We start from the raw sequence: 27,983 nt of genomic DNA, 5'->3' as shown, positions 1-27,983 counted from the left end.
CCTGGTTTGGGGGTACACTGGGATTAGTGGCCAAGCTATGGAGAGAGTAATTCTGGAATATTAAACGTGTATCTCTGTTATTTTATTTACATATCTACGTTTTAGAATTTATGCATTTGTACTACAGCATTAGCACAAACTGGTTTAGGACGAATATTCGGCTGAAGGAAGGAATCAACACCCCCTACAGGCACAGTGAACACCTGGGTGAGCCCCCACCCAGACTAGTTTCCGACCACCCTCGCATTCAGAGACTCACTCGACTCGCTCGCAGTTGTTCTCACGGCTGAGATTTATTACAGCACCAAACCCGGCAAGGGAGCGCCCAGCCCGCTGGGAAGGGCCGGCGCGCACCCTCCCTCTCCCCGCCGCTCCGCCCTCCAGGCTGCTGCCCCACAAGGGACTAATGTAGTCCACAGAGCAGCGTGTGAGAAGACACCATACCCCCTACGGAATAAATAGTTCTAAGAAGCCGCCCACGTCAGACTGCCCAGGACAGCAGCGAGCTGTGTCCAGACATCCCGTGTCCGAGAGGAGAGAGGGTTCCTGGGGGCTCGGCCCGCCTCCTGGGAGCAGCCCGCCTATCAGGGTGGCCACTGCCAGCCTCCTGGGTCTCCAGACAAGTGCTTGGCCTTGCAGCCAGGCCTCAGGTCAGTGGTCGCAGGCAGGGGGCCAGGCCTTCTCGACGTCGGCGTGCATGGCCTGCGGGAGCCACTGGCAGTATTCGGTCAGCAGGTCTGCGGGAAGCAGGAGGGAGGTCGGCGTCAGGGTGGCTCTGGACTCGGCTGCCTGCTGGGGCAGATCCGCCCACCGACCCCGGCTTGCCTCGGTGGGTCCCCTCCTGTCCGCTCCCAACCCCCTGGCCACGGGTCACTCGCCCCGGGGGAACTCACATTTGGGGTTTTTCTTCCAAGCGGCGAGCAAGGCGTCTCGGCAGCTGGCGCGCTCGGCAGCGAGGGCTCTCAGGAGGCTCTCTGTCCTGGGCTGCAGCCTGCAGGTGGGGGACGCACGCTGTGGCGTCACTCCGCCCGGAAGCTGTGCGAAGGGGCAGGCGCTCCCGCCAGGCCAGCCTGACCGAGGCCGGTGAAGGGTCTCCCTCTGTCGTGCTGGCGGCGTTGGCCGGAGAGGAGGGTCTAGACCCTGGCGCCCCACTGACCGCCTCTCCTCTCACACCCTCATCCAGTAGCCTGGCTCTCCTCACTCCCACGCGGGCTGTTCCTCCTGCCTGGAACCTTCCTCCGCATCCCTGCTCCCAGCATCACCTCATCTCCATCTGCTCAGTCAGGCTCCCCCGACCAACCCCAGCCCCGCAGACGCTCATCCCCAACGTGCTGCTCTGTCCCTCTGTCGCCCGGTCCCCACACGCCATCTGCACTAGTCACGTTGGGTCTCAGTGTTGGCCTCCCCGCACTGCGACATCCCCACAGGGGGCGGGGTTGTGCCCGTGCCCCAGCACGCGAACGTGCCTGGCACACAGCTGGTGCTCACAACTGTCTGCCGAGTGAATGACTTGGCTGGCAGAGGGGTAGGGGGCACCCGGCCCCCTGCCCCTACCCAGAGTCCCCGGGAATGCCGGGGCGTGGGCACGCCTGTCTGCTTCGTACGTGTTTGGCCCCCTGCATCGTCTGGGACGCCAGTCTTAGGAAGGCAGTGGGGGCCACGAGCAGGAAGAGAGCAGAAGGGAGGAGCAGGCTGATGGGAGGGAGGCGGGTCTGTGCTCAGCGGGCAGGCAGCCCCCACGATGCTCCCTGCTGATACCTGGAGCCTCACGATGGGCTGACCAGGGTCTCCCCCAAACCGCAGACCGTGACCTTATTTGAAGAGAATCTCTGCGGGTACAATTACTTAAGGGGAGGTCGTACTGATTGGGGGCGGGCCCTAGATCCGACGACTGGTGTCCTTATGAGAAGAGAAGCCACAGAGGCCGAGAGGGCCAGCCACGTGAAAACAGAGGCAGACACGGGGGCGATGTGGTCACAGGCCAAGGGACGCCTGGACGCACCAGGAGCTGGAAGAGACAGGAAGGACCCCACCAGAGCCTTCAAAGGGAGCACAGCCCTGCGGACGCCTTGACTTCCAACCTCTGGCCTCCACGGCCACGAGAAACACATTTCCGTCGTTTTAAGCCTCTCGGTTGGTGGGCGGTGAACTGTCCCGGCTGTCCCAGGGTGCCAGTCCTGCTCCCCCTGCCACCCGACGCTCCCGGGCAAGCCCGTACCTGGCCCACGTCTTCAGCATCGTGCCAGGACTGGACAGCAAACAGCCCCGGTGTGAGGCCAGCTGAGGGAAGACCTGAGGAGACAGCACAGGACAGGGTGAGGGGTCCGGCTCCCCTTCTGCCCACGACACCAGGGGCCGGGGGGAGCCGCCGGGCCGCCTACCTGCCCTTCCAGCAGAAACCGGGCGAAGTGCTTGTAGCAGTCGATGCCTTCCGGAAAATCCACCTGGACCGCGGGGAGCGGCCAGCCGACACGGTCTGGAGGGCAGGGGCCCGTGAGCGAGAGATGGGGATGGGTTCCCACAGGCCCCTCGTCCTGGCCCCGAGCCCTTGGGCCCACCCACCAAAGACAAAGGCTGAGGCCACACTGCCCGCGCCACACGCTTCCAGGGCACGTGGTGGGTGGCCACGTGTCCACCAGGACCGGTGGCAGGTCACCCCCACTCACAGAACACGCTGGCCCGGTGGCACTGGACCCGCCCCTTCTCGGGGCAGTAGGCAGGGGGCGGCGTCTCCAGGGGCTTGTCGAACTGGCAGTAGGAAGGCAGCAGGGCTGGGATCCACTGGACCTCCACGGCCGAGACGCCTGCGGGCCAGGAAGAGAAGGGCCGGGGGTCGCAGCGGGCACCTCCGCACGGGAGGGCCTCCCGGGTTCTCCCCCGACAGGGTCCCGGTGACACAGCTCAGCAGAGCCGCAGTGGGCCAGGCGAGGGGCCGGCCACCGGCCTGGCTACCTTTCATGTACATCTTGGTCGTCTCCACAATTTCCTGGTAGACCACAAATTCAGGGAGTTCTCTGAAAAGGACGGAACTGGGGTGGATGAAGACGGGGTCATCGAGGAGAGGCGTCTGCGGAGACACGGCGAGTGGGCGTGAGACCAGGAGACGCGCGCACAGCAGCTGAGGCTGACCCGTGTGAACCGGATCCCACGCTCAGCCCAGAGAACAGGAGAGCGTTCCGCCAGCCGCCGGCGTGGCTCTCCGTGCGTCTGTCCACGGAGACGTGCGCGTGGCGGATCCGCCCCGCGGATGCTGCACCGAACCGTGCCAGCACCTGGATGAACCTGAACGATGAGATGCCAAGCGAGAGAAGGCACAAAGCGCCTCGTACCGGTCGCCTCCGCCAGCACCAAGAGTCCGGCACAGACACAGAGCGGGTTAGGGGTGGGGAGATCAGGAGAAAACGAGGGGCCACTGCTAGCGGGCACGCGCGTCTTTTGGGGACGCCGAATGTGTCCCGGAATCAGCTGTGGGGACGGTTGCATCGCTGGGCGACCAGACTAAACACCTCCAGACTGCACACCTCGAGACGGTGAATTGTACGGTGTGTGATTTCTCTCTCAATTCAGCTGCTACAAAAATGCAGCTGGGGCAACGCCAAGGCCCAAAGGAAGATGGGAGCCCGCCGTGACCCCACCCCGATCCTTGGCGGGGGCTTTCCCAGAGGGGGACGGGTGGGGGTGGGGAGGGCAGGGCGGAGGGCAGCCTGGCGCAGCGACCCACCCGCACGCTTCCCGAGGCTGACCTTGTAGGCGTTCTTCCACTTGTCGTCCAGCAGGTCCTCGCTCTGGACCCTGCGGGCCAGGTGGTCGCCCAGGCCGGCCACCACGATCTGCCGTAGGTAGGTCACCTGGCTCTCGGAGGGTGGCTGCATCTTGGGGTCCACGAAGAGCCCGGCCTCGGGGCACACGGTATTGACTGCGGGGAGAGCCGGGTGTGAGGACGGCAGTGGTGGGGACGGCGAGGCCCGGGGCTGCCTCTGCCCTGACCTTCTGGAAGGCCTCAGGCCCCTCGGCGTGAAGCTCCCGACTCAGTCACCTACTCGCCGGGGCTCTTCTCCACTGAGGTTGCCGGGGTGTCCTCAGCAGGACACAACCAGCTGCCTGCCCCAAATCCACGGCCTCCTCCCCTTAGGACAAGACCCCAGTGCCTTAGTGGGCATCTGAGTGAGGCACCAAGGGAGACCCTGCTCGGCCTGCACGCGACTTCCCCGATGGGCTCTGTGTTGGAGCACACGTGCCTGGAAGGGACCCGTGAACGGGTCACCCCCCCCAAGCGTGCATGGCAGGGCGAGATCATCTCCTCTCGAGCTCCTGCGGGGGGTGCTGCTGAGGCAGGCCTGACACGAGGCGAGGCCTCACGCTTCCGCACCAGAGGAGGGGGGTCTGAAGCTGTGGGGGTACCTGGCAGGGGGAGAGAGGGGATGGGGGCTTCGGGCCCTGCACCTCGGAGGGGGACGTGGCAGGGTGGAGAACCAGGGGATGAGGACCAGGAAGGAAGGCAGGCGCAGACTGGACTGTTTCTGCTCTGAGATTTGCCCCGTAAACCTGCTTCTCTACAAAGCCTTGGGCAAAACAAATGTCGTTGGAGATGAACAAAGAGAAAAAAGGGGAAAAAAAATAACAAACAGGCCCCAAGGACAGAACATAGAAGCCCGGCAGCCTCTGTGCCTGGAGCCCCCGCCTCCCGACACGGCCTCACACAGGTCTGGTCTCTGCCGGCTCAGCCCAGGGGCAGAAAGTGGGGAGCCCCAGAGTGAGACTGTGGGGGGGCACAGGGGCCGCTGAGAAGGGGGTATGGTGAGCAGTGGGAGGCAGAGGGTGACAAGAGGAATGTCAGTAAGGAAAAGAGGAGACCCAGGGACAGACAGGCTGATGGGAACCAGTGTGCACGTTACTCCCCCGCTGGCGCGCACGCCCGGGAAGCACCCAATACTGGTTTGGGTTCAAGTCTCGGGAAGCAGGTGGGTTTGCAAATGTGGAATCCGTGGGTAACGGGGATTGACTGTACGTGGCTGGTGTCGCCCAAAACAACTTGAAACCTCAAAACAGTCAAGTTCTCTGCCACGTGCTGCCTGAGAACCGGAGGCTTGCGTTGGGGGGGGTGGGTAGTGGTACCTGCGGTGGTCAGCTGGCCCCGCAGGCGCCGGATCTCCATCATGGCCTTGTACCGAAGCCCATTGGCCTCGCAGAACTGGGGCGAGCAGCCGGAGTACTCACAGGCTCCCACGGCACCTGTGGAGGAGGTGGGCGCTCGCTTGCTGCCCTGCCCAGGCCCGCCTGTCCCCTTCCCCCCCCCCCCAGAACCCCGCCCAGGCCAGCCTACCACCCCCCCCCCCCCCCCCCGCAACCTCGCCCAGGCCCGCCTGCCCCCAACCCCTCCACGCCGCACCGGGCACGCACCCAGCAGCACCATGACGTCCCCGAGCTGGAGAGAGGCGCCTTGCCCGGCCCAGATCCTTTTCATCTGGGCCACCCGGGCCCGCTTGCCCTTCAGCCTGGCAAGCTCCTCGTCACTGGTGGCCGGTCTGCCAACATAAGTACCACCTGGGTTACTGGCCCGGCCGGCCGCCCTCCGGGCCGCAGGGGCAGGGAACGCATTAGTTAATCAGGGCAGGCTGGGAGGCTCAGGGGCAGAGGAAATGCCTGGTGGGGCCGCCGACGAACATAACTGAGGTCCCAGAATCAAAATTCTCTGCCAGCAGCCCACGAGATGATACACACGCCTGCTTCCTGACCCGACCAGTCCGCGTCTAGGGACTGATACAGAGAAAGGATCCAACAAACGAGTGACGTCGCATGTTGCCAAGCTGCTCACAAGCGACAAGAGCCTGAACCCTGCTGTGACCACCATCGAGCGTGGCCTGGATCAATTACCCTCCTGGCTCCCTGGCCTGAAGAGCGGACGTGCAGGTTAAGGCACCCGTCAGGCCCGGTTTGGAGCGCTTTGCTCGCGTCCGCTGCTTTATTTTTATTTTGTTTTTTTAAATGTTTTTATTTATTTTGAGACAGAGAGAGACAGAGCGCGAGCAGGGCAGGGGCAGAGAGAGAGGGAGACACAGAATCCGAAGCAGGCTCCAGGCTCCGAGCCGTCAGCCCAGAGCCCGAAGCGGGGCTCGAACTCACAAACCACAACATCATGACGTGAGCCGAAGTCGGACGCTTAACGGACTGAGCCACCCAGGCGCCCCTCGCGTCCGCTACTTTAACCCTAACGACAGCTCAACTGTTATTAAGGCCTCATCCCCCCTTTCCCCCTCTCTTCACAGAGAGGTGAAGTCGTCTCCCCAAGGCCACACAGCCCGGAAGTGGCAGAGGAAGAGCTGAACCCCGGCAGGCTGGCCGTCACACAACCGACCTTCGACGTCTGCGCTGCCCCGGAAGTTCTGCGAAGGCAGAGCTCTGCCGGGATGGAACTGGGACGGAGCGCTGCCGGCTCAGGGAGGCCCCGAGCTAGCACGAGGCCACCCCACACGCCAGTCACCCCCCACCCCCGGAGGGCAGCCCCCGCAGGCCCACCTGTCCAGCTCCTCGAACAGCTCCCGAACCGTCATGGCAGCCACGAGGGTGATGGCGTAGGGCAGGCAGCCATGTTGTCTGCTCAGCGCCAGCATCTTGGCGTAGCGGGGCGCCACGGGGAACGTGGCCATGGTCCTGCCCAGCGCGGTGATGGGGCAGCTCAGCCGGGACCTCTGCAGCTCCTTCACCCTGGAGGACGGAGGTGTGCGGTGGGTGGGGGGCACGGCTAAGCGGCCCCGGGGCTCGCTGCTCCCCCCACCCCCAGCCCCGCCTACCTTTCTGTCTTCTGGGGCGCCTGCAGGGCACCCAGCGCCACCAGCAGCTCCTCGGCGGCGACGAGGGCCTCCGCGGAGGGAGGGGTTGGAAAGGGGAAGTTGATGACCTGGGCACGGGAGACCCGGCAGGGGCAGCGGTGAGACGTGGAGAAGCAGGCATGGTGGCCACAAGGGGCAGCAGGGCCTGGCCTGGCAGGGGACGGCGCCTCCCGCACCAGTCCAGACACCGCGCACAGCCCTGGGCACTCAGGAAGTAGCCCCAGGCACACTCCAGCACGGTGTGCCGGGGGGACCCCTTCGTTCACACAACCCACGGACTCAAAAGCACAGACCGAGCACCTCACGTGTGCATCCACTGAGCACCCTGTGCATCCTAGGGGCTGTTCTTGGCAACAGAGACAGAGAAAGCACCAGATAAGGGCTCCGCCTCCACGGGGCCCCTTCAACCAGAGCAAATGCATTAAGTGAACGGGAACAGACGTCCTCACGCAATAAAAGGGTGAGGGAGGGGACAGACAGACCGGCTCGGGGATGGGGGCACCTGAGAAAGCGTGACCAACTCAAAACCAGTGTTCTAACAAATCCGTACACGGCCGCGTTGACAGCGGCTCTGTGTGTAGCAGCCAGAGGTGGAGATGCCCCAGGTGCCCGACAACAGTGGGACAGACAGGACGCGGCCCGGCCCTACGACGGAGTGATACTCAGCCGTACAGAGGAACGAAGTACTGACACATGCCACGGCGTGGGTGACCCCCGAGGATGTTTACGCGAATGATCCCTTTTATACGAAACGTCCAAAACAGACAAAGCCACGGGGACAGAAAGCTGGTGCACAGTTGCCCTGGGGGTCAGGGTGGAAGGAACGGGAAAGGACTAATGGGTCCAGGGTCTCCCTCTCTTTCTCTCTCTCTCTGCACAACCCCTTGTGGAGCAGCAGAAAGGCAGGTGACCCCCGGACAGGTGCCATGTGAGGACCGTGTCAACAGAACGTTCTGTGAGCCCCAAGGACAGCGACATGTCTCTGTGCAGTGGGCAGGCCTTCCCTGTGTGGCTTCCGTCCCAGGCACTCGTTCCCCGGGTGCTCCAGGGGTGCAGCCCCGAGGGAAGCGGTGCCTCGAGAGGTGGGAGGGCCCAGCGGCACGTGTGGACGCGGCGTCCCACGAGAGCGCTCCGGGTGGCTGGGCCGGCACCACGGGGCTCCGCTCCTGGGTCCCCTGCATCTCAGGAGCTGGCCCATGCGGAGGCTGGGGGCTCGGCGGGGTGCTGGCAGGGCCGGGGGCCGCCACTGACCTTCTCAATGTTGAGTGCTTTCATCTGAAGGATCAAGTCTTCAACCGGCCTCCGGGTGATTTCAGGAGGAGGAAACGGCTCAAAGTCACCGAAAACCGCAGATGAATAGAGCCTGGGGGGAGGAAGCACCAGAGAGAACACCATCCTTTTATAAATAAATAAAAGAGCAGCTCCACCAAACTACCGGGCACTGGATTTCAACCAGGACGCTTACGAGGGCCGGCACTGACCCTCCTCGTGCCTCTTTCCCTCTCCTGCCGGACAGGCCGAGCCAGCAGGGGACTCACCGGGGCTGGGGCACAGATGTCCGAAGCCACACATGCAGGGAGACCGGTGCCTGGCACACAGTCCGCGAGACTACTGTCGCTCCTCACTAGCTTTCTCTACACAGGTTCCCAATTTCCTTTTCTCGTGATTTAAAACATGTCAAACACACCCCAAAAAACCCAGCTATAAAGTGATCGAATAACCATAACAAAACACAGACGGGAAAGATATTCGCCCATGACGCCTCTGACGCAGAGCTAATCTGCAGATTAGGTAAAGAACTTTTACGACTCAACGATAAAGGAAAAAGAACCCCGTTAAAGAAATAAGCGAAAGAAACGAACAAACACTCCTCCCAAGAACACAGACAAATGGCCAACAGCACACGAAAAGACGCTCAAGACCATCGCGGAAACGCAAAGCAAGTGCACCGCGAGTGACCACGCACATTTGCAGGTCTAAAAAAACGGAAAGGAACAAACGTTGGCGAGAATGCGGGGAGATGGGAACCTGCGAGCACGGCTGCTGGGAACATCAGAGTGGGGCAGCCGCTGCGGAAGACGCTTGACGGGCCCCAGAAGGCACAAGAGTGACTACGTGACCCAGCAACCCCCCCACCCCCCCCACCCCAGGGAGAGACCCAGGGGAAGCAGAAACACCAGTCCGAGCAAGGGGACGGGAAGGGGAGGAAAGCGCCTAACGGATGGGGGCTTCTTTTGGGGTGACGACGTCTGGGACGGGCTGGGGGACTGCCACACGGTTCTGAGAACACCCAATACCAGAGAAGCACACGCTTCCAAACTGTCAAAGTTCCGGTACGTTAACGGTACCTGCGCAAACCCGTAACGAGAGAAAACGAAAACAAAACAGCTGAAAATGAGTTATCGCTTAAGGGTCAGAATGAAGAAAGCACGTTGAGTGCTTGAGAGCCAACAAGGGCTCGCACGGCACCCCAAGGACCGTCCCCAGGGGCACACGGCACTCGCTGCAGACTGGGGCGGGGGCCCCCTTCCTTGCTCCTCAGTGGTGGCTGCCGTAGAGGGACCCCCAACGTCACTGGAGAGGCCCGGGGAGTCCCACCTGTAGCAGTGGCCTGGCTCCGTACGGCCCGCTCGGCCCGCCCGCTGATCGGCTGAGGCCTGTGACACCCAGGTGACTCGGAAGGAGGACACGCCAGTGACGCGGTCATAGTGACGCCTCTTCACTTTCCCACAGTCCACCACGTACTTGATGCCCGGGATGGTGAGGGACGTCTCGGCCACGTTGGTGGCCACGACGCACAGCCGTGTCCCTTCCGGGGGAGGCTGGAAGACCTGGGGTTGTCAGGGAGCAGAGGCCGGAAAACACCGGAGTCAGGAAAGAGCTGGTGGCACAGACACGTGGGGCTCTTGACCCCAGAGAAATCGGCCAGGCTGGGGGGGCCCACGGGTGGCGAGGTGGACAAGCCCTCCCCTTGCCTCTGGCCGCGACATTGCTCAGCGCAAACGCAGGTACGCGTTCCTGTTCTCCAAGGAGATCCCAACGCCCTCTCCCATCTGGGGGCGCTGACCTAACTGCTGAGGAGGAGGACAGCCCCGGGCCTGACCTGCCCCTATCTCAGTGCCCCTAGGAGGCGTCCCCAAGAGGCCAGGAGGAGCCCACACAGTTACCTGCGCCTGCTTCTCTGGGGCCAGCAGGGAGTACAGCGGGAGCACGTGGAGGGGCAGCGACGCATCCGGCTGTGCACCTGCACGGAAAGCAGGGCCGGCTGGTACTCCCCGCCACCCGCGGGAGCCCACCTCAGGCTGCCCCGCGTCCCCCTACCTGTTGCACTCGCTACCAGGCGCCGCCCCCCGCCCCCCCAGACCAGCACAGCGTGGGCTGAGTCTGAGAGGCTCCTGGAGGCTCTTCAGGCCCCACGACCCTCCTCCAAGGGGGGGGGGGGGGGACGCCCACCCCGCTGGAGAGTCTGCTGGGAAGAATCTGGCCACGAGCCCTACCGCCGGCTGGGTGCCCCCGGGGCTCCCACAAGGCCGTGGGCCCATCTCCGTACAGGGGGCCCTGGGACCGGGCAGCCCCCCCAGCCAGCCCTGAGGCCCGCCTTTACCCAGCAAAGCTGAGCCGGGGGGTGGCATGCCCATCACAGTCGACACTACGGACATCGGAGGGTCTGTCTGCAGGCAGCTACAGGAAGTCAGCAAACAGCAGGCGCAAGGTGGCCACAAAGCCCGGCCCTCTTGAGCTCCAGACCAACAAGTCTGGGCCTAACCACGGGGCCTGGCACACCGCGGGTACCCTGCAGACCCCTGCCGAGTGAATGACCCAGGAAGCGCGAGCAGGGGCCCTGCCCAGGGCACACCTCCGTCTGCCCCGTCGTCCCCCAAGTCCAGGTCAAGGTCGGAGCCCAGGGCCTCCTCCTCCTCCTCGTCGTCCATTTCCGCCTCCCTGTCCTCGTCGCCTTCGCCTGCAGGCAACACCGAGTAGCTGTCCAGACTGATCTGCGGCAACGTCTAGACAAAGAAGACAGCAGAACTCCAGCTGCAGGAGACATGGTCACAGGCAGGAAAGACGAGCACGTCCAAGAACGAGGCCCAGCACTGCCCGTGAGCCCTCACAACCATTCTGCCCGCTTCCTCGCCTCAACGCCGGCACGCCCACAGAGCTTGTCTCAACGGGCTGCCGTGAGGACCAGTCGACACTTAGACTTACGACGCCGCCAGGCAGGTCCAAAACGCAGCGGGCGGGGCAAGTGACCCCCCAGTAAGGACGCCGTCGCCCCCGGAACCACAACGACATTGTGTGGGACTCCGCACCCTTGCTCTCCCTGCCCTCCCAGACATTCTCACAGGCCCTGCTCAGAACCTCACGGCCAGCCTTCCAGAAGCTTCTTCCTGGCCTCAGGGCTGGCCTTCCAGAAACTTCTTCCTGGCCCACAGCACAGGGAACCTTCAAATCACAGCCCACCCTGAGGCCTCTAGGGCAGCACCACCCAACAGAACTCTCTTCCACGGTAGGAATGTTCTGGACCCAGCACGGTTGCCAGCAGCCCCAGGTGGCTACTGAGCACCTGAAATGCGTCTGACAGAATTTGATTAAAACAACGTTATTTTTATTTCGTTTTAATTACATTGGCATCTACATGCCACGGGGCCACTGGGACTTCAGAGTCCCCAGGCGCCCACGAGCCTCTACATACCGCTGCCCGGGCCTTCCTCGCTCTCGTCCTCGACTTCTTAAACTTCCGCATTTCCTCTACTGAATCTTCCTGATCTTCCTTTTCTGTAAGAAGGAGCAGATTCAGCAGGGACATGTCTCGAGGCCACACGCGGGTTACCAGGGCTCTGTTCTTCACCGTCCAGAGTAAGGCCACCGCACTGCTGGCCATTTATTGGGGAACGGCAGGGCGGGCAAGGCGCCGGCTCTCATACAGGGAGGCTCTCGGGGCCCAGTGCCGCCACGGTACCTGGAGGCCTGCGTCTGGCGTGTGGGAAGGCTCTCCTCAGCCTGCGGCACAGCGCGTGCACCTCTGCCTGCCCCGTCAGGAACACCAGGATGCCCCCTGCAAAAAGAACCAGATCCCTCGGCTACCCGGTCATTCGTGGAGCAAACATCTACTTAGCAACTACCACCTGCCAGGAGCTGGGCGTAAGGAAGAGCCAGTCACGGCAGGACTCAGCCACAGAGACATGCAGCGGCAGCTGCCTCCCACACAGAGGACGGGTGACAGAGAGCTGGACAGAGCCCCTGCACGACCTGGCTGTTCCACTCGTGGGCATTAGCCCAGGAGACCGGGAAAGAGGGACGCAACCCAAGACCTGTCCCCAGATACCCACGGCAGCTCCACTGACAACAGCCAAGAGATGGAACAATCCAAGTGTCTGTCAGCTGGTGGACAGACAACCAGAGCATGGTCCGTCCACACGGCAGAACACACACAGACGAACCCCAAAAAAGCAATACTACGTGAAAGAAGCCAGGCACAAAACCCACACATCGAACGAGTCCGTCTGTGCAGAATGTCCGGAATAGACAAATGCGTCGGGACAGAAAGCAGAACGGGGGGAGGGGCCAGGACAGGGGGATGGAGAGTTAGTGTTTAACGGGGACAGAGTTTCCCTTGTGGATGGTGGGGACGGCCGCACAGCACGGGCACACCTCAGAGATGCCGCGGGGTCTGGTCCCGGACCACCGAGAAGCGAGTGTCACAATGAGTGACGCAAGCGAGCGTCACAGTTGTTGCTGGGTTGCCCTGTGCACACGGAAGTTACGCTTACGCTATGCTGTAACCTACTAAGCGCGCGATGGCGTCACTGTCTAAAAAGACACCGCGGATGCCTCAATTTAAAATATCGCTAAAAACTGCTAACCGTCACCGGAGCTCTCAGGAGTGGTGACCGCTGCTCACAGATCACTGGAAACGTACAAGGGGAGAGTCTGAAATACCGTGGAAATCACCACCGCGTGACACGGACGCTGAAGGGAGCAAGTGCTGTCGGAAAAGCGGCCCGATCGGCTGGCTTGAGGCAGGATCGCCACGAACCCTAACTCGTCAAAGTGCAGAAGCCGCGAAGTACGACCAAGCAAAGCGAACAAGCAAGGGAAGCCTGCACTTGGGAAGGCGCTAAACGCCTCCGGATTATACACTTAAAAACGGTTCAAATGGTCCAACTCGTGTACGTGTACGTTCCACCAGCAGGAAAGAGCCAGCGCGGGGAGGTGGGGCCTGGGGTCCGGAGGGGAGACCCGGCCTCGCCCGCCGCCGGGGCCTCACCTGGAGGCAGCATGCGGTGGATTTTGCAGACCTTCCGGAAGCACTCGCCACTGTAGTCTTCCAGCGGCGTCCGCTTGCTGAAATGCACCGTCACCGGGAACTGCCTGGACTCCACCTGGGACACACGCCCACAGAGGCACCGGGGGCGGTGGGCTGAGCTCGGTGCCTCCCCCGTCCCTGGCCCCTGCGACCCCAGAGCTCTCCGCTCGGCGCGAGCAGCTCCCCAAGGCCTCCCGGTCTCGGCCTCCACCAGCAGAGCGGGGCCTTGCGGGAGCGGCCTCGAGACCAGGCGTCCCGCTGCGGGAGCTGACGGGCCCGAGACGCCGACCCAGGCGCTACCTTGATGACCGGGGGCGGCCGGGCAAAGAGCCGCTGGTTCTGCGTGAAGTCCTCCACCCGCAGCGTGGCCGACATGATGACCAGCTTCAGCGGCAGGTGCCTCTGCGGGAGGGCAGACGGGGTGACGGACGGAAGGGTAACACGGCCGGACCCAGGATTCCAAGGGGGAGGAATCACAGGGGGGCCGCTCACACCGAGAGTCACAGCCCTGCCCCTGGGCCCGGGGGACCCCGTGCTCAGGAGACCCTGTCTCACCTGACCCCCGCCACCCCGCCGCCCTACCTTCGCCCGGAGAGACACGATGCGGGACAGGAGACCGATGAGGATGTCCGTGTACACGCTCCTCTCGTGGGCTTCGTCAATGAGCACCACCTTGTACCTCCGCAGCAGGAAGTCCTGGGGAGGGGGGCGTGGTGAGGCCCGCCAGCCTGGGCCCGAGCCACTCCGGCATCACTCACACCCCAGAATTCCCGCTCCAGGAGACCCCTTCACAGCTGGCACGGGTCCGGGAGCACTGGCCTGGGGGGTCCTGGTTTGTGACCTCAGGCAAGTTATTTCACCTCCCCGTGTCTGTTTTCCATCTGTAAAACGGGGCAACGGGACCCACTTCACGGGGTCACAGGGAGGTTTCCGTGACAAACACCATCCGTAAAGCACGCAGCCTGGGGGCTGGCGCCTGGCAGAGAAATTGCTGGAGAACGGGCAGCTACCATTTATTAGAGGCGAGCTACCAAATCCAGACGCCTGTAGAGCAGAGAGGACAGGCAGGGCAAGGGAACGAGGGGGTGGCGGGTAGGAGCGAGGACACTGGGACAGCGTCTCCCACACAGAGAGGAGCCGCAGTCAACCACACCGGAGCCACATTCACAGCCACCTCCCTGGGTGACCCTGGCCGGCCTCATGGCAGAGGGGGCAGGCGTCACCTCTGCCCAGGGGGACGCCACACAGCCAGCAAGGAGCAACACGCGTGTGGCCGAGGCACAAAGTCTGTGAACCAAATCCTGACGACACGCGCTCCCGCGTAACGAGCCCCTACAAGGCGCTACGCTGAGGCGCGTTCCCGTGGCGTACAACTTCTGCTTCAAAACAACCGCGTGAGGAAGGTACCGGCTTGCAGATCAAGAAGACGAGGCTCACAGAGGGGAAGGAACTTGCCCAAGGTGACACAGTGCTGCCGTGCCAGCGGGTGGCATGACAAGCGCTCGAGCTGCCCGCCCCATGCTCGCTGGCCTTGCGTCCGGAGAGGAGACGAGCAACCAACCTTCTGGATCTCCTTGAGCAACACACCATCTGTCATGAACTTGATCCTGGTCTCTTCGGTCACGTTTCCCTCGTATCGGATCTGATAGGAGACGACCCTGCAGGGACAGACTCCGGCTCAGGGCAGGTAAGGTCCCGACCGGTTGCAGCCACGTGGCCACACGGAGGCGGACGGCAGAGGCCCGTCGCCAGCGTGACGCGCAGGGGCCGTCACCGCCCTCTGAAAAACGGGTCGACTGAACGCGGACCTCGGTCGGAGCGCAATTTGAACGACCAACGGTGGACAAGTGTTCAGAGGAGAGACAACGGGGGCCGGAGGGCCCTCCGGCGTGTCACAGGGTTTCGGTCACGGTGAGGGCACTGAAGTTGTTCTAGCGTCTTCTCGCACAGAAATGAAATACAGCCTTGATCTTTCAGCCCAACAGAGAAACCCCAGGAAGCAATTCTCTAAGAGCAGCTCTGCACCCCTGGGGTGCAGAGCACACGGTCAGAACCAAGTTGGCCACCAGCTGACCATCACCGAACTGGGTTTCGGGTCCACGGGGGCTCGTTCGCTACGCTTTCTACTTTCGTGTGTGCTTAAAAGCTTCCGCAAAAAGTTGAAGAGGGGGCGCCTGGGTGGCTCGGTCAGTTAAGTGTCCGACTCTTCATTGCGGCTCAGGTCACGATGTCGCGGTTTGTGGGATCGCGCCCCGCGTCGGGCTCTGCACTGACAGCGTGGGGCCTGCCTGGGATTCTCTCTCTCCTTCTCTCTGCCCCTCTCCTGCTCTCCCTCTCTCTCTCTCTCAAAATAAACATTCCCTTAAAAAAGTTAAAAATGGTGACCAAAAAGGACGGCTTTGTATGTATTGTTTTCAACACATACCATCAAATACAACGGGAAAGGTTCAGAAGGGGTGAACAATATGAATCGTTGACGTACAAGTCGAAGAGGAGAAATACAGAGATGCCCACGGTTGCTTGTCTGTGCCTGTGACTGTCTGGAACAATCCACAGGAAACACGCTGGGGGCACCCTGCCCCCACACCACGCGCACGCAACAAGCCTCCCCGACCCACACGCCAGTCCCAGGAGGGCGGGCCGTTCTGTCTCGCTCACCCTGTCCTGAGACCCGGGGCCGGGCCGGCCCACGGCAGGTGCTGCTCAGTAAATATTCAGAGAGAGGGCAGATGAAGGAGACTTTCTCAATTTTAGGCCCAGTAGACATGCTACCCCCTCAAACCTGGATGCCCCGGTGCGGGCCGAGGCCCAGGCACGTGCGGTATGAACGCGGCCCCAGCCACCCTCAAGCGGGCGCTCCGCCTGCTTTGTTCGGTTTTCCATATCGAGTCCTAAAGCCTCGCCGCCTGCAGGGGACCCGAACTCGGGACCCCTGCCTAGACAGAACTACTGGACCACGGCAAGCAGTAATCACTGCCTGCCTGCGTCTGGCCACCTGCCACTCTGCTCCGCCCTCGAGCCCCAGAAAGGGCCACGGTCTCCTCGGGGCACTGGGCACGGGGTGAGCCCGAGGGCCTGGCGGGCTCGTCCTTGCCCGGTGGCCCCTCCCCAGGAAGGTCCTGCCGTCCAGAGGGCGGAAGCCCTCTTGCGGGAGGAGCCCCTCCGCTCGGACGCAGAAGCAACACTCCCACCCAGCACCCTGGAGACGGACAGCGCCCACGAGGCTGCTCTGCTCCTCCTGGACAGCGCGCCCGGGGCCAAGCCGGGGGACCACCCCCTTCCCTCCTCCAGGACGCAGAGCCCTCACCGCTGTGACAGATTCATCTCCTTGGCCACCCGCTGGGACATGGCCACAGCAGCCACGCGGCGGGGCTCTGTGATGCCGATGATGCTGTCGTCGCTGTGGGAGGGAGAGAAGACACATCAGCAGTGCTTGGGCCCACCTGTGAGTCCCACGGTCACACACGGTTCCCCGTCAGGACTCCACGTACAGAGTGGCCCTCCCTAGAGGTGACAAGGCACCGCCTGACAGCAAGAGGGGACAGCCTGGCGGTCCGCACACAGACGCCGTGGGGGTCACAGTGGAAGGGAAAGCAACCAGCTGCGGACGGGAGGCTGGGCTGGAGCTGGCCTGGAGCAAGTGCTCTGCAAGTCACAGGACCTGCCAAGGGGACGGTGGACGACAGGCAGCACAGAAGCCCGCGGCCGGTCCCCTTAGAAAGGTCTGCTTACTGGGTCGGGGGTGGCTGGTGTCTGGGATCCGAATTTCCGGAGGGTTCCCGATCCTGATAAGGGGGGGCTCTCCGTGCCTGGACTGTTTGTACCAACAACGTGGTTCATCCTGACCACCGGCTTTCCTTCTGGGCGCCTGGGACTTGGGGAGGTGCCAGGGAGAGGGGGTCCGACCCCAACAGACACCCTGGGCGCTCAGTTTCTACTCGGCTCGTCTGGTGACAGCTCTTTACACGGACTGCTTCCGTGTGACTCTCCCGGGAAAGGGCTCGGAAAGCCTGTGCCTGGTTCTCCCAGACTTCACCCCGTGCACCTCTTCCCTCTGCCGATCGTGTTTCGTGTTCTTTTGCTCTAAGAAATCGCAGTCACGTGTACAACTACACGCTGGGTCCCGTGAGCCTTCCTCGCAAATCAATGAACCCGGGGTGGTCTTGGGGACCTGTGACACACCCGGGTCAAAAGTGCCAACAGGAGGCGACATTCATAAACACACCGCCCCACGTGACAGGGGCTGATCTAAGCATTTTACACAAAGTCTCTCATTTCGTGCACACGACACCCGTGTGAAGTAGGTGCAACGACTGTGGGAGGACACCAAGGCCCAGAGAAGTTAAGCAGCTTGCCCAAAGCCACACAGCATACCAACGGCGGAGCCTGGATTAGGGCCCTGGGAGCTCCCACTCATAGTAACTTTTGGGGGTTGCCCGAGGGGCCAGCCCCCAGCCCCCACCTGGTGTAGCCTGCTTCGTAGAGAAACTGTGGCACCTGCGTGGTCTTCCCGCTGCCGGTCTCACCACACACGATGACGATGGGGTGCTCGGCCACCGCCTCCATGATCACTTGCTCTTCAGCAAGAATTGGGAGCTTTAGCCGTTCTTCCTGGCGAAGAGAGGAAGTCAGTGCTCGGGGAATTGGTGGGGGGGGGGGGGGGCTGCCCCGCAGAACGGCAGAGGGGATCAGCGAGACTGCGAAGGGTGACGTGGTTTCTATAAAGATGGCCGTGGGCATGTGGATGCCGTGAGCCCTCCTAGCAAAGCCAGTGAGGCCCAGCTACAGGGGACGGAGACGGCAGTGGGGTCCTCCCGTGCCAGAGCGGGCGTCCTCGGGGACAGCCCAGCACGCAAAGCCGGCCCCTGAACAACTGCGGGGCTCTGCTTCCTCACGCACGGACTGTTTTCAGTACAGTACGGGACTAGGGGCGCCAGGCTGGCTCAGTCGGTAGTGCATGATCTTGCGGTCGTGAGTTCAAGACACATGGAGGCTGCAGAGATTACTTAAAAAAAAAAGTACAAGGCTATAAATGTTTTCTCTTCCTTACGATTTCCTCAGTAACATCTTATTTCTCTAGCTTACTTTTATTTTAAGGATACAGAAAGCATATGACACACATAACATACAAACCACGTACGAACCAACTGTTTTGTGTTCTGAGCCTTCCGGTCAACAGTACGCTATTAGTCGTTAAGTTTGGGGGGAGTCAAAAGCTGCACGTGGATTTCTGACCGCGAGGGGGGCGGAGCCCCTAGCCCCCGTGATCACATACTGCAGTGTTATCATATACTGCAGAAGTTTTACGACCCACGGCTCACACCTTCATTACGTGAAGCATGCTAAGTGCGGATTTAAAACATTCTGTTCCGTCTCTATTCTTCTCCATTTTGTTTCAAAACCAAGAGTGCTGGTCATCTCGTGACCCGGTCGCGGCTGTGACCTACAGTTTGCCGACACTGCCCGAGAGGAAGCTGCGTGCATGTGAAGAATGCTCGCAAGAATACGTGCCCTGTGCTCTAGTCACACGCCGGAATACTCGAGAGTAGCAGGGGGAAAACCACCCAGAATAAGGGGGACTTCGGTTACCGCACCGACACGGACGAATAAATCTCAGAAACGTGAAACTGACTTGACCAAGCGATCAAAGTGCAGGGAGACGAGTGATATGATGTCACTTATCAAAACAGGTGGTCGACCTGTCGTAATGGCTTAGGAACACGTGTGGAGAAAAGCCACGGAGAAAGAAAGGGGCTGAAGCGGGGGCAGCCCGGAGCCCGCAGGGACCGAGTGAAGAGATTCTCACACCAGCAGCAGCCATGTGATGGCACCTACGAGCAAATCTTTGTAGCATGAACCCAGGGGCACACCGGGTGGTTCCTCAGAGCCGTCAGCTCGCCCCAATTATACCCGAGCCCACGAACTGAAATCCCGGTTTCAATAAACAGTTCTGATGCTTACTTAGAACGCTGTGCTGATATTTTCTGTTCTTTTTTTTTTTTTTCATTACAAGAAAGGAGCTGGTCGCATCCCTCCGGTTTCTACAACGCGGCGTGCGGTCTGCCACAGCCCCGCTAGGACCCAGGAGGCCTCCTGCCTCAGGGCCTTAGCTCCTGCTGTTCTCAGTGTGGGACAGCCCCCTCTCCTCCGCTCCTGCTGGTCTCCCAGCTCCTGCCCCAGATGCCTCCCCAGGCCCTCCTGCTCTCCCCCTTCCTGGCACCCAGCCTCCTCCGTTCACAACAGCGGGGGCGCTGTCTGCTGCCCTCCCCCCCCACCCCGTGCCGGGCCTGCAGTCGGCTCATGCACACACACGCGCGCCCACGTCTCCACGCCGACCCTACAGGAAGGCACAGTTGCTCCCGTTCTGGGCGAGGACACCGGCACATGGGAGGGATCCCACCCGCTCGAGGCACAGGACGCCCCCCCGCCCCTGCACCCCCAACCCCCCACCATGCTAGCCTCAGAGCCCGTCGCAGACACGGAGCAGCAAACCTGCACTTCGGGGAAGCGGTTCACAGGGATGAAGACGGCGGGCTTCGCTGGGGGCCTGGCCACGGTGGGGGCTGCTGCGGGAGGTACCGACGACGTCGCGGCCAGAGAGGGCTGGCCGCTGGAGCCGGGGCCCCCGGCCCCCGCCCCCGGTGGAGCTGGCGGCGGCCCCGCACCAGCCTCCTCCACGGGCGCGGCGGCAGGGGCCTCATCAGGCTCAGACTCCACCGAGGACTCGGATGACTCCTCTTCTGCCTCCTCGCGGGGGCGCTTCCGATGGGCCCCGCTGAGGCTGCTGATCTTCTGCCCCTGGGCTTCGATCTCGTCAGACCTCCTGCCAGCACGGCCAGAAGTCAGGCACGAAAGCCCTAGGATGGGCCGGTCGACCTGAGGCAGCTCTGTGTTGCGACACACCCCTCAGAAGCCGGGATTCAAAGGACACCCCCCTCTCCCACCTCAGGGCCTTTGCACATGCTGTTCCCGCTCCCTATGCAGAAGTGCTCCCTCACTTCACTCAAATGTCACCCATCAGGGAGACTCTCCCATCTCCCTCCATCCTCTTTCCCTGCATTACTTTGTGCCTAGTGCTTCCCAGCACTAGATACGTATGTATTCGTTTGATTATTGCCCATCTCCCCATGATGAGAACGCAGGCTTCTTAAGGGAAGCTTACTTCTTATTTTACTTGTGTGTACTCTCCATCCCCGGGGCCTAGAGAGCCTGGGACAGTCTGCACTCAGAGCAGCCATAAATGCACAAGGCCTACAGGGAGCAGGCTGACAGTAAGACGGCCGTGTCCCGTGGGTCTGTGGCGGGGGGGTGCGGGTAGGCACATGGGCTCCATCTAAGGGTCAGCTGCCCTGTGAGAGTGCCATCTGGTGTGGCACAGGACCAGGCGGGAACCTGGATTTTAATACGAGATCAACTTTTCTTTTTTAATGTTTATTTATTGGAGAGGGAGAAGGAGAGGGACAGGGAGAGAGGGAGGGAGGAGGAGGGGGAGAGGGACGATCTTAAGCAGGCTTCAAGCTCAGGGCAGAGCCTAATGCAGGGCTCGATCCCAAAGCCCAAATCAAGAGTCAGATGCTCGGCGCACCCAGGTGCACCCCGACTCCTGCGGTCTAAATCTTGGAATGTGGGTGGTATTGGGTTGAACAGTGTCTCCCTAGAATTCACATCCAGAGACTCAGAATGTGACCTTCCTGGAAACAGGGTCTTTGCAAATGTAATTCAGGTGAAATGAGGGCATCCTGGATCAGGGCGGGCCCCAATTCCAATGCCTGGGTGTCCTTAAAAGAAAAGACGCGGACACAGAGGAAGGCCACGGAAGACAGAGAGACATGCCGGGAGACACAGCGGAGACGGGGACCGCGGCGTCACATCTACAAGGAAGGAACCCCCAGGACGGCTGGCAGCCACCCGAAGCCGGGGGAGAGGGGAGGAACAGCTTCTCCAGCTTCCAGAAGGGACCAAGCCTGTAACACCCGGAAGGCCACACTTCTGCGCTCAGAAATAAGCTGAACCGAATCCCTGATCACCTGAAAGCAACGTCTATCGTCTGGGCCAGAGCTGGAAGACCGGGTCACGCAGGACCCCGCATGAGTGAGAAGGTCCGCGTGTGGGCGGGAATCAGCAGCACCCAGGCCCCCACGCGGCAGAGGCGTGTTAGCACGGGGGCCTCTGCAGGCGTCTTTCCTCCTAAAGCTCAACCCGGAAGGCTCGGTGACCTGTGAGGCCGCCCCCGGGGCCCTGGCAGGAGGGGCACCCGACTCACTCTTTGGCGTGGTACATGCGGTTCCCAGTGCCCAGCTTGGACGTGGTGTAAAGGAGTCTCAGCTCGGCTTCTGAGACCTGGACTTCACTCAATTTCTGTAGCATCTCCACTCGCTGGGGAAGGAAATGACAGTGTCAGACATGTGGCAGGGCGACCCTCTCTTCAGAAGGGAAGGGAGACCTGGGGAGTGCCCGGGGGGCTTAGTTGGTGAAGCGTCTGACCGCTGATTTGGGCTCAGGTCGTGGTCTTGCGGTTCGTGAGTTCGAACCCCACATCGGGCTCTGTGCTGATGGCAGGGAGCCTGCTTGGGATTCTCTCTCTCTGCCCCTCCCCTGCTCACACGCTCTCAAGGATACACTTTAAAAAAAAGTTACGAATTATAAAAAGAGATCACTTAAAACATTGAGTTAAAAAAAAAAAAGGAAGGGAGGCCGTACATCCGATTTCGGCCGCGCTAACACCTAGGCTTTTTAAAGCAAGCATCCGGTTGTAAGTGCATCCCAGGCCGGGGGCCTTACGTTCACGTGGCTGGGCTGGCTGTCTACCCAGGGCTCTCTCTGCGTCACTGTGTGTCATAAGCAACCCTCCCACCATCCAGACGCCCATCCGCGGGAGACCGTATAATAAAGGAGGGTTTACGTGTACAAAGCGGGGCTCCCCCGCTGGGTCAGAGCGGAGGCTCTTGTGTGACATGGCAAGCGGCCCCTGTGCCACCTTCTAGAAAGCAGCATGTGGAGGCGGGGACAGTTGGCCTCTTTCTGCTGAGGAACGATTCAGGAGTTTTTCTTCTTCTCGAAATGATAAACGTGCATTTTAAGCGTGCTCCCACCCACGTATTCTGCAATCAACGAGAGGAAAAAGCACGTGCGGAACAGTGAGAAAAAACACCGCACAGGATTTTAAAAGGACACACTCGCGGACCGTGAGCCTCCCTGCAGAAAGGGCTCCGGGGGCCGAGTGTCAGGGCTGTGAGCAGGGGACCCTGTGTGGTGATCCTGGTGGAAGGCCAAATGTGAACCCCAGGAAGTCTCCAGATTGGGGTTTCTCGGTCTCTGCACTGCAGGCAATGCGGGCCAGAGAACGTTTTGTCCCAGCTGAGGATCCCTGCCTCAGATCCAAATAGCATTTCCAGGACATTCGGAGGCAGAGGGGTGTGTTTAACTGCACCACAGAGATGAAGGTTTAAAAACGCAGACGGTGGGAAACCGCAGACAAGCAACCTGATTTCCCTCAACAAATAAATGACAAGGGCGGGGGGAGGAGGAGAGAAAGAAAAATAAATAGGTGGGCTAGGGGAGCATTTATGAAACAACTGGGAATTCGACCATTTAGGGAAAGTTGATATTTTTAAAAAATTTAGGTGGGCTAATGGCCTTGCGGGTTATTTTAAAAAAAGATTTTTTTTTTTTTTACATTTATTCATTTTTGAGAGACAGAGAGAGAGCACGAGCAGGGGAGGGGCAGAGAGAAAGAGGGAGACACAGAATCCGAAGCAGGCTCCAGGTTCCGAGCTGTCAGCACAGAGCCCGACGCGGGGCTCGAACTCACTGGCCTGAACTCACTGGCCGTGAGATCATGATCTGAGCCAAAGTCGGATGCTCGCGCCCCTCTTGCCGTTATTCTAAATGGCCCTTATTTTAGAGATACAATTGAAACTGTTTATGCATAAACACAATGGTGTCCTGCCCTCTCAAAGGATAACTCTTTTCCCAGAATGCAACCTTGTTTGGAGAAAAGGTCTCTTCAGATGTAATTAAGTTAAAGATCCCGGGATGAGATCTGGATTATCCAGGTGGGTCCTAAATTCCAAGGCAAGTGTCCTTACAAGACACACACAGAGGACAGCCACGTGAAGACAGGGGCCAAGACTGGACAGATGAGGCCACAGGCCAAGAAGGCTGGGGGCCACCCAAAGCTGGTGGACCCTCCCCTAGAGGCTTCACAAGCAGCAGGGCCCTGCCGACACCTTGATTTCAGACTCCGGCCTCCAGAACCACAACAGAATACAACTCTATCCTAAGCTGCTCAGTTTGCGGCCCTGTTTCAGCAGCCCCGGACACCAATACAGACTTATGCTTCCCAGGCTTTGACCCTGGAGGTGGGAAACTGGCCAGCAGGAGGGATGACGAGGGGACTCTGGGCTGGCAGCCGCTGGCACTGGTGACAAGGACACACGAGTCCATTACACTAGGTTCTCTGCTTCTGTAGAGGTTTGAATTTCCCAATACAAAATTTGTTCTGCAAAGAAGTACGAAGGGAGGGGCACCTGGGTGGCTCAGTTGGTTAAGGGTCCAACTCTTGATTTCGACTCAGGTTGTGATCTCAAGTTTGTGGGTTTGAGCCCCACATCCGGCTCTGCGCTGACAGCTGGCCTCAACAAACCTGGGCCGGTCAGTCTGTCCCAGACAGACTGAGACGGCCGTGTCAGTCAAGGGCCAGCCACGGGGAGGCCATTCAAATTTAAATTAATTAAATCACATAAAGAATTCAATTCCTCAACCTTGCTAGCCACACACGCCTAGTGACTACTGTATGGGATTGCGTAGACACAAAGCACGCCCCGCATTCCGGAAAGTTCTACGGGACAGTCCCAAGGAAGAGATCAAGTTGGGGGACACAGACCCCATCCCTCCGCAGTCTGGGGGGCCGTGCGCAGACCCTGCCACAACAGGCGTACCTGGCTCTTTTTCTCCTTCTGATCTAAGATCTTCTGCAGCATTTTCCGCTCTTTCTTGGTCAGAGGCTTCTTCTCCTTCTTCGCCAGGGGAGGGGCCTTGGGCTTCTTTTTCTTCTTTCCCGGCAAAACCAGCGCATTGCTTGCGTCAACTCCTTTCAGCGTGCCCTGATCTGGAAAGACACACATGCCTGAACCCTGGCCCAGGGACCGGAGACTCCGGAGGCCAAGTAACGGTCAACATTAACGCCACCGGCTCGGTGCGGGGCGGCTCCATGTGGCCTCCCCACCCCTGTGTGAGCCCCCTGAGCGCCCCCCCAGGACCGGGGGTGCGGGCCCACCACCGTTCACTCAGCTTGCCTACCCAGCACCCGCCACGCAGGTCAGGGCACCTCCACCCTAGTGGTCAGGGCAGAGGAGAGCGGGTGCCAGGAGGGAGGGTACACGGGACAGCATTGCTCCGCTCAGAATGTGGCCTGCTTTCGGCAGACCTGTGAGGTCAAAACTATTTTCAGAGCACTGGTACAACGTCCTCCTCAGACACGCAGGCAACTAAGTACTGAGTTTGTACCATATCTATTTTCATTTTTATATTTTTTAAATTGTTTATGTTTATTAATTTTGGGGGGGGGGGGCCCGAGCGCGAGCTGGGAAGGGCAGAGAAATAGAATCCGAAGCAGGCTCCAGGCTCTGAGCGGTCAGCACAGAACCCAACGTGGGGCTGGAACCCACGAACCGTGCGATCAGGACCTGAGCCGAAGTCAGACCCTTAACCAACTGAGCCACCCAGGTGCCCCATGTACCATACCTACTTTTAAATGTCACAGTCTGGGGGCGCCTGGGTGGCTCAGTCGGTTGGGCGTCCGACTTCGGCTCAGGTCATGACCTCACGGTCCGTGAGTTCGAGCCCCGCGTCGGGCTCTGGGCTGACAGCTCAGAGCCTGGAACCTGTTTCGGATTCTGTGTCTCCCTCTCTCTCTGCCCCTCCTCTGCTCATGCTCTGTCTCTCTCTGTCTCAAAAATAAATAAATGGTAAAAAAAAAAAAAAAAATTAAATGAAAAAAAATAATAAATGTCACAGTCTGAAAGTATACAATCTAGACCTAAATTCAGCTACCACATACATTACTATTCAACTCAACCTGCTATGGCCCCCCTCTCCCGTGTTCCGTGGGGGCCCTGACTTTCAGTAGTTCCTCTGGCTTCGTCCATCTTGCCTTGTGTCACAAAACGTAGGAGAGAACGAGACAATTTTAAGCAATGCAAGTGATCCATTGTGCAATTCTCGCATAAAATAGAATTAAAAGCGAGAAAGAAAAAAAAAAAAAAAAGAGCGTACAGCAAGCATTTTCCAGAGGCTCCAAATCGTGTGACGTGTAGCTGCTCTCACAGCTGAAAAAGCGTGTGCTCGTATATACTGGTTTCAAAATTTCTTGGCTTTGATGGATAGAAGCCACACCAACAAAAGCACTTTGGGACCCTCAGTTTTTAAGAACGTAAAAGGGTCCTCGGTCCAAAAATTTGAGAACCACAGTACTATAGAAAAAAATAATAATAATAAAGGAAGTGATAAAAACAAAAATCAGGCAGCGGGTGGCAATGTTAGGTCAGTGGTCGGGGAAGGCTCTTTGAAGAAGGCAGGCGATGTGATGGATGTTTTTATAAGCCTCCTCTTGGCCCCTCAGGAAGGCGGGGATTAATTGGAGATGTCCTGAGGTGGGAAAGAACCTTCCCCAATCTTTGGGTCCAAGAGACCTCAGGCCCCCCCTGCTCCAATCACCTCCTCCAAAACTCCGACGGGGGTAGGACGACTGCTCCTCCTGGATCCGTTTTACAGATGAGAAAACTGAGGCATGGAGATGTTAGGCGGTTTGGTCAGCCCCCAGCCTATCCGTGCGACTTCTCAGGAGGGAATTCAGGCTCCAGATTCCCACCCTAAAATTCTGTCTGGTAACCTCACTGCCTTTCAGGCCCAACGAGAGTGCAGAACAGAAGGCCAGGCCGTGGGTCGAGGGACACAGGCCTTTCCAGCGGCCCTGCTCTCCCTCTGTCCATCTCCAGAGCCTAGGCCCACTGTTTCCTGATGTTTAACTCGGCTGGACCTCAGGGAGCACGGGCACTCAGCTGGGGGAGTCCGAGCTGGGACCACATCCTTTTCAGGAGCCTGCGAGACAACTCTGAACGGACTCAGTCACTTCATCTCACCTCTCCTGCACAAGTGGCCCCATCCAGGTCATGGACAGCTTCCCTGGTTACATCCAGAGGTCCCTCCCTCCCTCCCTGACCCCTTGGGAACATCTGATGCGGATGGTGGGTCCCCCTCCACGGCACCCACAACCACACGCCCCAGAGCTCTCCTCCCCATATCCTTCTCCAGGGCGGGACTCACCCCCTCAGTGAGCTAATCCAGCCTGGACTTGAAATGAACAAACCCCATCCACTCACAGATGACTCCAAACTGCCATCTCCCCCAGGAACGGCCTCTCTCAAGCACCTGCCTGCCTACCCTGGCCGCCTGGGTTATGGAACAGGACCCCCAGACCCCTCATATCCCAAACATGGCTCTGGGTCTCCCAAGCTGCCCACCCTGCCTTTTCTCCACCGGCTGGGCCCAGCGCCTGGGAGTCCTTTTCGGCATCAGTGTTCTTGTGCACGCTCAGCCAGCAAATCCTGTGAGCTCCTCGTAGCCTGACCACCACCAGCTCACCTGCTCCCTGCGTGAACGAATGAACAAGCTCCTAACCGACCACCCTGGTTCTACTTAACCTTCTACTGCTTCTCTACGCAGCAGCCACAGAGATGCTGTTACTGCATAAGCCTATGTCCCCCAGGTGCTCTAAACCCTGCCCCGGCCACAGTCCTCACCATGACCCCACCCCACGGACCCTACATGATCCTGCCCCCATTTCTTCTTTCACCTCCACTCAGCCATTCTGGCTGCCTTCAGGCCTTGACTCAACGCCTTATCTAAGTGAGGCCTTCCCTGCCCACCCGATGTCACATTGCAACCCACCCAAACACCCATTCTGCTTTCTCTCCTTAGTATTTATACCCACGCAACATCCTGTATATTTTACCTGTCTGCTTTTGCCTGTTTCCTCCCACAAGCATCTAATAGGCTCAGCAGGGCAGATTCTTTTTTTTTTTTTTCTTTCCCTTAAATCTCCTCTTCCCTTATGTCTCCTAAAGTCCTGGCAGCTCCTACTAAAAAGGAGTCTGAGCAGAAACGTCAAGCAGCCTGGAGCTGAGCAGACAGGTCTGGGCTAAACATACTTACTTATTCGGGGGTCGCTGGCAAGGAGATTATAAAACAGCCATAGGAATAGAGGGAATTACCTTATTTTCTTGCCCACGTTCCCCCATACTACTAAACTAGGGGTGGGGGCACCTGGCCGGCTCAGTCTGAAGAGCACCCGACTCCTGACCTCAGCTAAGGTCCTCAGTTCGAGTCCACCGCTGGGTGCAGAGATTACTTAAAAAAAACTTTAGAAAGTAATAAACTAGGGCCGGACTCCCATAGAGGAGCAAGCCCCGGGGCTGTCCCAAATTCACCGTTAAAACCATAGTGTCACTGTCTCCCCTTCCCCGGATCATCTGAGAGGAGGTTCCTCCCGGTGCCCCCCGCCCCAGAGTCGCGGAGCCCTTCGGCCCCTCCCCGAAACCCAGCCCCCGTCCCGGACGCCTTACCCTCTAGTTCCAGCAGGACGGGGGGCGGTTCCGGGGGGCCCTTCGAGGGGCCGGGGGTCGCCTGCTGGCGCCCCTTGACGTTGTAGCGCCGGCGCAGCTTCCCCATAGCGCTGGGTCCGGCAGGGTTAACGGCTGGCTGCGGGAGCCGCGCACCCCAATACCCAGCCCACGTGGGTTCCCTCCCAGGCCCCAGGCTCTGGCCGCGAGACTTCCGGGCTGCAC

General features: G+C 60.0%; 1 protein-coding gene across 3 annotated transcripts; it reads right to left on the bottom strand.

Moving 5' to 3' along the window:
- Positions 1-273: 273 nt before the first annotated feature.
- DHX37 (DEAH-box helicase 37) lies at positions 274-27,983 on the bottom strand. 3 transcript variants are annotated; one of them, XM_027043851.2, is made up of 27 exons: positions 27,762-27,983; positions 24,078-24,247; positions 21,401-21,513; positions 19,630-19,960; positions 17,600-17,748; positions 16,445-16,537; positions 14,699-14,795; positions 13,720-13,833; positions 13,438-13,539; positions 13,099-13,213; positions 11,791-11,886; positions 11,524-11,606; positions 10,687-10,837; positions 9,998-10,074; positions 9,429-9,661; positions 8,082-8,193; positions 6,792-6,898; positions 6,517-6,705; positions 5,401-5,525; positions 5,116-5,232; positions 3,744-3,916; positions 2,953-3,067; positions 2,667-2,804; positions 2,382-2,476; positions 2,219-2,292; positions 894-991; positions 274-737 (listed from the first exon to the last, which is right to left on the bottom strand). In XM_027043851.2, exons 1-27 carry the CDS (start codon positions 27,865-27,867, stop codon positions 652-654), a joined length of 3,459 nt encoding a protein of 1,152 aa, XP_026899652.1. In that variant the 5' UTR covers positions 27,868-27,983; the 3' UTR covers positions 274-651. The 3 variants fall into 3 exon arrangements, 2 of the variants coding, with proteins under 2 accessions (XP_026899652.1, XP_053061705.1); XM_053205730.1 differs by lacking the exon at positions 27,762-27,983 and adding an exon at positions 24,887-25,077; XR_003415518.2 differs by lacking the exon at positions 274-737 and adding an exon at positions 1,863-2,008.

The sequence above is a fragment of the Acinonyx jubatus genome, chromosome D3 (genome assembly GCF_027475565.1).
Source record: "Acinonyx jubatus isolate Ajub_Pintada_27869175 chromosome D3, VMU_Ajub_asm_v1.0, whole genome shotgun sequence".
Classification (NCBI taxonomy): Eukaryota; Metazoa; Chordata; class Mammalia; order Carnivora; family Felidae; genus Acinonyx; species Acinonyx jubatus.
Note: the sequence above shows the minus strand (reverse complement) of the source record. Positions and strands in the feature narration are given on the sequence as shown.